At 36.6% G+C, this 11,790-nt stretch overlaps 1 protein-coding gene across 1 annotated transcript in view; it reads left to right on the top strand.

Moving 5' to 3' along the window:
* The window catches only part of DHX40 (DEAH-box helicase 40), a 47,493-nt gene extending 42,762 nt beyond the window's left edge, over positions 1 to 4,731 (top strand). Inside the window, exons 16-18 of the mRNA XM_058704919.1 lie at positions 1,169 to 1,238; positions 1,704 to 1,932; positions 3,420 to 4,731. Coding sequence (XP_058560902.1) covers positions 1,169 to 1,238; positions 1,704 to 1,932; positions 3,420 to 3,559 — 439 coding nt within the window. The 3' untranslated portion in view covers positions 3,560 to 4,731. The remainder of the gene's footprint in view (positions 1 to 1,168; positions 1,239 to 1,703; positions 1,933 to 3,419) is intronic.
* The last annotated feature ends 7,059 nt before the right edge of the window (positions 4,732 to 11,790 follow it).

Consider the following 11,790-nt stretch of genomic DNA (forward strand, 5'->3'; position numbering starts at 1 on the left):
TATTGATTTTGGCTTAGGTCATGATCTCATAGTACATAGGATTGAGCTAGGTGTGGAGCCTGCTTGGAATTCTCTCTCTCTCTCTCTCTCTCTCTCTCTCTCTCTCCCTCTCTCCCTCTCCCTCTCCCTCTCCCTCTCCCTCTCCCTCTCCCTCTCCCTCTCCCTCTCCCTCTTCCTCTCCCTCTCCCTCTCCCTCCCTCTCCCTCTTTCCCTCTCTCCCTCTCCCTCCCTCTCCCTCTCCCTTCCTCTGCCTCTCCCTCTCCCTCTCCCTCTCCTTCTCCCTCTTCCCCCCCCTTGCTCCTCCCCTGGTTGTGGGTACTCTGTCTCTCTCTCAAAAAAAAAAAAGTGGTTTTTTGTACTGTACAAATATATATATATATACATATATGTGTATATATATACATACATACACACATATACATATATGTGTGTATATATACATATATGTATATATATATATTGCATAGTATATAAACAATTATAATGCAATCTGATCTGGGTTATAATGGGAATGTATATAAAGTATTATAGGAAATCATCTGTGGTGATGGTTGAACTAGGGCTAATATTTTGACAAGTTTTTGGAATAACATTTATGTAAGGAACTGTAGAAGAGGATACAAATTTGAAGTTAAGAACATGAATTACAGAAACAATAGGTGCAAAATTCTAATTATCAGATTTTAGAATAGTGAAAATTATCTCTTTAAAAAGAGATCATCATAGAAAGATTTAAGTCAGAAGACCTATGTTTGGAACTTGATTTCACCATACATTAACTCTGTGACCTTTGGAAGGCTAGTTGATTTGTTTTAATCTGTTTTGACCTCTTAATAAAAGTAACTTACTCTCAAAACTCATAGGTTGTTTTGAGGATTTATTACAAAATCATTTTAGAAATGTTAAAGCATAAATATTATCAATATTGTTAACATTAATACTTATTAACAAGAAATGTTTGTGCTTAACTGAAATGACTGTTTAAGATGTATCATTATTTAAGATGGCTTGGTAGAGAAGTTACAGTGACAAGTAAGTTTAAACTTCTGCTTATAAAACTCTTTGTGGTAGAACACATTATTATAATTGTACATTGTTAGACTTAGTGCTCTACTTATTTAATTATTTTAGTGTTCTTATCTTTATCATTTGGTTTTTTGGTTTTTAGATCTGTTGGGAGAACATTTTGCACAATGGATGGGCGTGGAAGCCCAGTCCACATTCATCCTTCCTCAGCAGTAAGTGCCTATTATTATTTTTTAAGTGTCTTATTTTTTAATAAAGGGAAGACATTTGTAAAGGTATGGGAATAAGTAATACACAAATGTTTTCTACTTTTCACTTTGTGGTTATGTTGAGTCCATTTTTTTTTTAAGTCCATTTATTTATTTGGGGGGTGGGGGTGGAGAGAGAATCCCAAGCAGGCTCCACGCCCAGTGTGGAGCCCCACCTCACAACATTGAGACCACGACCTGAGCCGAAATCAAGAGTCAGCTGTTTAACTGATAAAGCCACCCAGGCACCCCTAGCGTATATCTTTATTACATAAAGCTGTAAAGGCACTGCTTGGCCCATGCCTTCTGTTTGATTGAAAATTATAGGAATTAATTCAGAAGATTTGGGGCTATTAGTGTTTGGCTGGTCTAATGTGGAATAAGGCAGGTTACTGAGTTAACCATCCTTAAATAAATTCTTTTGTATAGCTTCATGAACAAGAAACCAAACTCGAATGGATCATTTTTCATGAGGTATTAGTTACCACCAAAGTCTACGCAAGAATTGTGTGTCCAATCCGTTATGAATGGGTGAGAGACTTGTTACCCAAGTTGCATGAATTTAATGCACATGATTTGAGCAGTGTGGCCCGACGTGAAGTGAGAGAAGATGCAAGAAGGAGATGGACAAATAAGGAAAATGTAAAGCATCTAAAGGGTGAGTCAGTCATTTGTTCTAGTAACTTAAGTCCAGGGAGCATAAATATCCAAATTCTCATATAATTATGGAAATATTGTATAGAGCTTAGATTCTGGCTCTATCTCCTCAGAAAGCAAAGAGTTGTCATGAGTCTCAGACTTTGATACTTTGACTTCCTTCTTTTCTTCCAGTTAATCATGTTTTCCTTAATCCCTCTGTCCAACATTATTAATAAAAACAATATCTGTTGAGCTTTTACCATGTGCTAACAACTTGCATTAATTACCTCATTGAGTTTTCACAATAACCCTATCTATGAGGGAAGTACACATCCCCCCTTTATAGATGAGGAAATACTTAGCAATGTATAATAATTTGCTGAAAAATCCCATAGCTAATCATTTGTGAGTCTGTATTTTGAATTTGACCTAAACTCTTAACCATAATGCCATACAGTTTCCCAGTAGTCCATTGCTGTTTTTATTTTGTTTATAAAATTTTGTGACTATTACTTCAGAACATCTTCCCCTCCCCCCCACCCCACCCAGGGGATTTTTCTGTGAAATGTGAGATCCCTAGTTGGGAGGTGTAAACAGTTGTACTGAATGAAGTAGGACAGAAAGTTTAATTCTCAGCTCACATATACAAAAAGCTTTTCAGTAAAGCTTTCTGAGGCTGATTTATGGAGCAAATTTTATGATCCTTTTTTTTTTTTTTTTTTTTTTTTTTTTTTTTTTTTTATGATCCTTTTTTAATGTCATGAAAAATAGATCTGGAAGAGTCTTTAGAAATGTAGTGTTCTATTGCAGTATATAACTGTAGTACATGATTAAATTAGGGTCAGTTCTGGCTCTTTAGGCCTCCATGCATTCATTCATTTATTTATTTTAATTGACTTATTTATTTTTTCCATGCTCTTTTTTTTTTTTTTTAAAGTTTATTTATTTTTGAGAGAGAGAGTATGAGCAGGGGAGGGACAGAGAGAGAAGGAGAGAGAATCCCAAGCAGACTCCATGCTGACATTGTGGGGCTCGATCTCACAAACTTGGTCTTGTGACCTGAACCGAGATCAAGAGTTGGATGCTTAACCAACTGAACCACCCAGGCACTGCTCCATGCTCGTTTTTTTTTGTTTTTTTTAATTTTATTTATTTTGAAAGAGAGAACGAGAGTGGGGGAGGGGTAGAAAGAAAAGGGAGAGAGGGAGAGAATCCCAAGCAGGCCCCACACCACCAGCTCAGAGCCCAGTCCAGGGCTCTAACTCACAAAATGTGAGATCATGACCTGAGCTGAATTTGGAAATTCAACCCATTGAGCCACCCAGGAGCCGGCATGCTCTTTATTTTTTTAACCATAGGCTACATTGTTTTCTTTTGAAAGGGCAAATTTTAGTTTTCTTTTTTTCCTCCTTAGCATTGAAAAATCAGGGCATCTCCTTCTCTTAACATTTCTAGTACTGAGTTTCACAACTAAAGTTTAACTGGATTAATTTATAATGTTTTCAGATGGAATCTCAAAAGAAGTCCTAAAGAAAATGCAAAGAAGAAATGATGATAAGTCCATATCAGATGCACGTGCTCGTTTCCTTGAGCGAAAGCAGCAGAGGTCCCAGGATCACAGTGACACACGGAAGGAAACAGGCTAAGCAGTGAATCCTCCAATTCAGGAAGTAGGAAAAGCAGCCAGGAAATGTGCTTCTACTTTGACATTTATATTAAATAGCACTACCAAGAGGAAGGGGTCAGCAGCTGTTATTAGCATATGAGCTAAAAGCAAATCAAAGTTCACCAATACCAATAAATGGAATTTTCAAAGAAAAGATTGAGTTGCCATAGTCCTAGGCAATGATATACAAAACCAATGAAAGACAATACATGTGATATTTTCCTCACTTCAATTTTGCTGGCCTTAACTGGTATCAAATGCTGTCACTGAGGTATTTTCAAAGAACATTGAATTGTATTTAATCAGCGTGTATTCCATTTGCATTTGAAGCATTAAAAATTATTTTCCTTAAATCTCTTTAAAGCCTTCTTGTTGCTATTAGAATAGTATTATATCAGGTTATCAGGTATGTGACCATTTCCTTCAGAAGGCTAAACATAAGAGGTTTTTACTCAGCAATACTTAGATGTCTAACTGTTTAATTGCTACAGAGCTTTATAGATATTTAGAGAAAAGACTTAATCAACTAGTAAATAAGAAAATTGCCTATGGCAAGATTCTTTGTTGAATTATTATTAATCCTTAAATTGATTTTTCTGGGATTATACAAATTCCTTTTTATATAAAAATATATTGTTTAAAACAGTAGCTATAGCCATTAACCAAAGGACAGATGATATATGTATTTTTTTTGTTTTGTTTTTGTTTTTGTTTTTTAGCTGTCCCTACATACTTGTATCAGCACCACGTATGTAGGCATGACAGTTGCAAACAGCCCCTCCACCTGGCCTAGTCTCTTGCCTCCAGCTGCTTGGGTATGACCATTTAAACATCTGTTATGCTGATCTTGAGATGGGATTTTTTTCAAAGCAGCCAACACCAGATCACCAGTGTTTCAAATTGGAACCTTGAGGCTAGTTATGTCACACTCAGGCCACAGTCAGCACTTGCCCCTCTGTTGTTTACTGCCTTGTATTCTAGTTATTTGTGTATTTGTCTGTCTCCCCCACTAGATTATACGCTCCTTGTGGGCAGGGACTATGTCTTTTTCATATCTGTATCTTTCATGGCACCTAGCACAGTGCTTTGCACATAGTAGTCTCTCAATGTTTGTTAAATAAAGCTATTAGTGTCATTAAAATTCAAAAGGCAGTATAATGTGTGTTTTTAGATATTTTTTGTAAAAATTAAGAATCTAAATTTTTTATAGGTAACTATTTTGCAGTTATTTCCTTTGGTGTCTAAACGGTTTTCTGTTCAATTCTAGAAACCTGAGCCTTTATTGAAAAATCACATAAGGACCCAATCTCTGTGTTTGTTCTTTTTTTTTTTTTTTAATGTTTATTTACTTTTGAGAGAGAGACAGAGATGGGGACAGAGACAGAGCACAGCAGGGAGGGGCAGAGAGAGGGAGAGACAAAGAATCCCAAGCAGGCTCCAGGCTGTGAGCTGTCAGCACAGAGCCTGATGTGGGGCTCAAACTCATGAACCGTGAGATCATGACTGAGCTGAAGCTGGATGCTTAACTGACTGAGCCACTCAGGCACCCCTCTCTGTATTTGTTCTTAAAGTAAGGTTAGCGATGATGGTTCCTCTAACATTCCCTGTGTGGTTAATTCGTTCATTGTAATCTCCAGTGCTGTTGACACTGTCAGTACATTAGTCTTACCAGTTTCTCTTCTCAGGTATATTTATCAATGTATTTTCTTTTTTCTTTTTTTAATATTTAAAAAAATATTTATTTCTTTATGAGAGAAAGAGACAGAGAGACAGAGAGAGAGTGTGTGTGAGCCAGGGAGGCACAGAGAGAGAGGGAGACAAAGAATCCAAAGCAGGCTCCAGGCTCTGAGCTGTCAGCACAGAGCCTGACACAGGACTCAAACCCATGAGCCATGAGATCATGACCTGAGCCGAAGTCGGATGCTCAATCAACTGAGCCACCCTAGCGCCCCTCAGTGTATTTTTTTTAAATGTGGGGGTATATGTGGATTCTTAGCATGAAAGCTCTTTCATTTTAATAAATGTTACGCACACATTCTAAATCTATAGTCCATACTCAAATTTCATCAGTTGTCCCAATAATGTCCTTTATAAATTTTCCCCCAGTTCAGGATCCCATCACAAATTGTGTATTGTATTTAATCTCTTTTAGTCTGCAAAATGTCCTCAGTCTTTCTTGTTCTTTCACATTTAACATTTTGAATAACATTTGTGACACTTTTTAGTAATACAGGCTAAGTTATATATTTTTAAAATTCTTTTTAAATTTTATTTTAGAGAGAGCACAAGTGGGGGAGAGGGGCAGAAATAGAGAGGGAGAGAATCTTAAGCAGGCTCCATGGTCAGTGTGGAGCCTGATGTGGGGCTTGATCCCATGACCCCAGGATCATGACTTGAACCGAAATCAAGAACCAGACACTCAACTGCCTGAGCCACCCAGGCACTCACAGGCTGTTATTTTATAGAATGTCTTCAATTTGGATTTCTCTAATGTTTCCTCATGGTTATGCATTTTTTATTAGAATACTGCATAATGTCTTTCCTCAAGCATCAAATCTGGAGGTATGGTATATGCCCCTTATTAGTGATATGAATGTTTTTTAATTTTTTTTTTATGTTTATTTAATCTTGAGAGAGAGAAAGACAGAATGAGCAGGGAAGGAGCAGAGAGAGAGGGAGACACAGAATCCAAAGCAGGATCCAGGCTCCTAGCTGTGAGTACAGAGCCTGACACGGGGCTCAAACTTACAAACCTGAGCCGAAGTCGGACACTCAGTCTACTGAGCCACCCAGGTGCCCTGGTGATATTAATTTTGATTACTTGGTTAGAGTATATTGATTTCTTCATTGTAGTTACTCTTATAATTAATAAGTAATTTCAGGAGGGATATGTTGAAATTATGTTAAATAGCCTGTTTCTTATAAATTATCATCCTCTGGATTTATCATCAACTGATGATTCTTGCTGAATCAGTTTTATTTTTATGGTTGCAAAATGGTGATTTATTTTTCCTAATTCTTTTTTTTAATATATTTAAAATTATTTTATTTTATTTTAGAGAGTGTGCACAAGTTGGGGAGAGGGGCAGAAGGAGGGAGAGAGAGAGAGAGAGAGAGAGAGAGAGAGAGAGAGAGAGAGAGAGAATCTCAAGTAGGCTCCACACTCAGCACAGAGCCTGAGGTGGGGATCATGACCTGAGACAAAAATCAAGAGTTGGACGTTCAACCGACAGAGCCACCCAAGTGCCCCCAAATTCTTTCCTATATTTATTTGTTCGCATTATATTATGAGAAAGAGCTTTCTTTGAAGAATTTCCAATAAACAGATGGGAGTTGGTATATAGATCAAGACAGAGAATTTAAAAAGCCCAGGGGCTATTTGAGAAGGGTAGCAAACAGTCTCTTTATTTGGTGCATGGATTATATGTAAGAAAGTAACAGGCTGAAAATGTTGGTTGAGAACAGATTATGGAAGGCTTTGGAAAGCAAGTTATGGCATTTTGACTCATTTTGTACTATATGAATTTATTAAAGCTTTAAGGTAATTGTGACAAGAGTTCCTGTAAAAAGAATTGATTTCCAGGGCACCTGGGTGGCTTAGTCAGTTGAGCGTCTGACTCTTGATTTCGGCTCAGGTCATGATCCCAGGGTCATGGGATTGAGCCCCACTTAAGGCTGCACACTGAGCGTGGAGCCTGCTTAAGATTCTCTTTCTCTCTCCCTCTGCCCCTCTCCCCAGCCCATACTTACTCTCTCTCTTAAAAAAACAAAAGAATTTGATTTCTACTGTGAGAGAAATAGTATGAGAGGAATACTGGATCTAGTTAAGAAGGTGGAAGGAGCCTTGGAGCAACAGTGGTGATAATGGAGAAGTTTGTTCTTAAAAGAATGAGGATTCACTTTTTCAAATTACTAAATGAAACAAAACAAAAAGAGACAATGAAGACAAATGTTACCATAGAAAAATATCCAAGGGACATATTTCCTCACAAAAGAAGAAACATGAATGGTCAGTAAGATACTAAATCTTACTAGTAATTAGGGAAATCCAGTTGAAAACAGTGAAATGCCATTCTTTTCCATTAGATTAGCAACAGTCAATATGCCTGAAAAGCATTGGCATAGAATAAATTGATTTTATTTTAGAGAACATTTTGGCGAATGTGTAGTAAAGTTGAAGATGTGCATAACCTATGACCCAGCACGCCCACCTTTAGATATAGATTCTAGAAACTCTTTGAGATTATAGAAAATATGCTGTTCCTCATAAAGTTTGACTCACATAGATTTAGCATCAGTTGATGATTGATGTTAAATACATGGAAATGTTAAATACAGCATTCATAAAAATGTTATATATCCTCCAGTGTTTCTAATAGCAAAATAGTTGAAAAATACATATGTATCTATCAATAGGAAAATAGTTGAATAAATTGTGATATGTTCTTATGGTCAAATTCTTTATAGCATTGAAAGTGATTTTTTGAGACTCCTGATGGTTTGCTTTGCAAAACAGGTGAACCAGTTTATGTTCCCAACAGCAATGTAGTAAAGTGCCTGCCTTACTGCAGCCTGTTGTCACTCAAAAATATTCTTCTAATTATAGAACAAAAAATGTGCCTCATTATTATTTTAACTTACATATTTAGATACTCATCTTTTTCCTTATGTTGAAACTGTCTATAGGAAATAACTGATTTGAATTTGATAAGGGCAGATAGTAAATATTTTAGGCTTTCCGGCCACACAGTCTCTCTTGAAATTACTCTGCTGTTGTAGTATAAAAGCAGCCATACATAGACAAATGGATATGGCTGTGTTCCAATAAAACTTTATTTATGGACAATGAAGTTTAGATTTCATATAATTTTCACATCAGGAAATATCGTTCTTTTGATTTCACTTTTTACCACTTACACTTTAATCCAGGAAAGTACTTTTCACATACCAATTCTAATTCAGATTACTTCATTTGTAAGAAGAGATCTTAATTTCATGAAGTATCTGAGATTTTTCTGGCTTTTATATTTCTTTATTATTAAAAAATATTTTATAATGTTTATTTATTCTTGAGAGAGAGAGAGAGAGCGTGAGCAGGGGAGGGGCAGAGAGAGAGGGAGACAACAGAATTCGAAGCAGGCTCCCAGTTCTGAGATGTCAGCACAGAGCCTAACACGGGGCTCAAACTCACCAACTGGGAGATCATGACCTGAGCTGAAGTTGGATTTAGCTGACTGAGCCACTCAGGTGCCCCTTTTATTTTTCTTTATAGCAGAGTTGATGGGAATGAGCATAATGTTAGGTATCAATAAATTTAAATTATAGTCTTTATTCTCCCCCCAAATTTCAAAGTAATCCATATTACTTGTTAGCTGTTCCTTTAACCTTAAAATATGAATAATACAAAACTCTTGTGAAACTATTAAAGATTTTTGAAGAAAAGATCACATTACTTGTCCAGATAAAAGCTACATGTTTCTTAATCTAATATTACTTGGTGTTCAGCTAATACATAGGAAATGAGATGGGTTAATCCAAAATAATAGCCTAGCACCCAGTTTGGTGCCTTGTATATATGTCAGATATTTATAAATGATTGTTGTGCTAGCTCCAGGTATGATTATTGACAACATAAGTTAGGTTTTGAATTAAACAGGGGGTACAGTCAGTAAATGTTATAATAGCTTAACAAGTAGGATAAATAGATTTTAAACTCAGTTTTTAAGGCAGAGTAGGAGTAAGACTAGGACTAGAATAAAAAAGACAGTATTTGTGTGGTTGGGAGAGGAATCAAAGTTAAACAATGGAAAAGATCCATCACAACAATGGAAAGATCATGTCGCCTTGAGAGGGGCTTTTTTGAAGGGTTTTTCAGCTTCCAGTCTGTAACTTGGGCTAACACTAAGTAGATAAAATGAATAATTTGGGTGGCACTCATTCTTGGGAGACAGAAAAATCTGAAAGTCCTCTTGGACTCAGGTTATCTGTTTATAGCATGTAGTACTTGGAGACTGCCATTGTGTGCCAGTCTGCTATTCCATTTAGTTCCCTTTCAAGAACTGGAATTTTTAAGCCCTCTTCAGTAATGAGGAGTATAATATCTATGTCTGATTTGATGGCTTAGCTAGATAACCCAAAAGTACAGAGATGGTAAAGGACTGTCTTTATCAGGTTAGTTTTTATTTTCACCCTAAAGAAACTTTTTCATGCCTCTTAATGCTAACAGGGCTGGCTCAGAAAAAGAAATTTAAATCAATGAATATGAGGTAGGCTTATATGAATGCTATATATTTTCCATTACTGGGATGTTATGGAATGATGTTATGGAATGTATGGTTGTGTACTATACAACATGAAACTCACAGTTATTTGGAATATAAGCAACCAGGAAAAGTAAATAACCAGGTTTTTGGTTCATTTTACATAATCTACCCTTATCAGTCATGACCTATTGAGGTAAGTCATTTTTAAAAAAGTAATTTGTAGTGTGTCCTAAATTTGGTATATATTCAGATCAGGCTACATATGTAGGTGTACTTACAAAAACTTCACAGTGATGAACCTGAGGACCTTAAAAGTCAGAATTGCTTTCTCCATATACAATATTGTCTTAATTAATCAAGAGTTTTTAACATTGTTTAACTTTTCATTGTATGTACTGAAAGGTGTTTGTTGATCAAGTAAATTATACTTCCTTGAACCTTTATTATTGAGTTAAGCAAAACTTTGCTTACCAGATTTTTTTTAATGGTTATTTATTTATTTTTGAGAGAGAGAGAGAAAGAGAGAGAGAGAGAGAGAGAGAGAGAGAGAGAGAGAGAGAATCTCAAGCAGGCTCCATGCTGTCAGTACAGAGCCTGACGTGGGGCTCGATCTCATGACCTGTGAGATCATGACCTGGACCGAAATCAAGAGTTGGATGCTTAACTGACTGAGCCACCCAGGTGCCCTCAGATCTTAGTTTTTAACCATTCTGTTCTGAGAAAGAGTTTACTACTATCAGAAGGCTGCATATGTGCATTGCTACTAGTGGAACTATCCCTGGAGTGTAACAGAATTTTACGATTGCTGAGAGAACATGTTTGTGGGTCATGCCTTGCTTTGGAGACAGTAATAACTCTAGGAGGTGAAGAGACAGTTCTACATATTTAGAAAGGAAATAAAAAGCCCATAACAATCATTCCAACACCTTGATCCTCATTATCCCTTCCTGTATAAATCCCCCTCAAGCTTCTTATGACTTCAAATTTTGGATATGAAAGGGACACTGACATGCATCTAACTCTCTATTGATCAACATGGTTATAACTTTTCTAGGTTTTTCTGTCCATAGTGTTCTGTGTGTATCACTATTTTTGAACCAACTTTCCTGAGAGGACTTTTTAAGGTAATGTTATGAGCTACTTCATTCCTCTGTTGGAAACTGATTTAACCTTTAGACAACATGGGAGGGGCCTAAATAATATGACTAGATTCCAGATTGTAGTCCCACAGGGCTAGTCTTGGCTATTCACTTGGGACATGCTCAATCCTGACACAGAATAAAGATTCAGTATAGATCTTATTTGCCATCCATGATACATTATAAAACTTGTCTACACAGATTTAGGACAAGCCTGAGTAGTGAACAATACTGAGTATAAATTCAGGTCCATCTCATACTAAAAAGGCCATGAAATTTTTTTTCTGGTTTTGTAAATGTTTCCTTTCAGGTGAGCTTCACCTATAACCAGTGCCTTGTACAGGGCCAAAATAAAGTGGGCACTATAGGTTGACTGATACCTGAGTTAGTGCATTTGATATGATGCTCTTTACCTAATCCTGTGGGATTCATATCCAGGAAGTTATGGGGCTGAGATGTTTCAAAGCTGTTTAAATGGCAAAACCACTTATTGAGTAATGGTAAAGTATACCATTTAATGAAACCCTTTGGTTTTATTAAAATCTGAATTTTAAATAATTGGTACAGTGGGTTAGGTTTAAAGTTTTGCTTTAAGGGGCTCAGTTGGTTAAGTGTCCGACTTTGGCTTAGGTCATGATCTCACGGGTTGTGGGTTTGAGCCCCACTGACAGTTCAGATCTGGCCTGGAGCCTGCTTCAGATTCTGTGTCTCCCTCTCTCTCTGACCCTCCCCCGTTCATGCTCTGTCTCTCTCTGTCTCAAAAATAAACATTTAAAAAAATGTTAAAAAATAAATAAACATTAAAAAAA

Source organism: Neofelis nebulosa, chromosome 16 (assembly GCF_028018385.1).
Source record: "Neofelis nebulosa isolate mNeoNeb1 chromosome 16, mNeoNeb1.pri, whole genome shotgun sequence".
Lineage (NCBI taxonomy): Eukaryota > Metazoa > Chordata > Mammalia > Carnivora > Felidae > Neofelis > Neofelis nebulosa.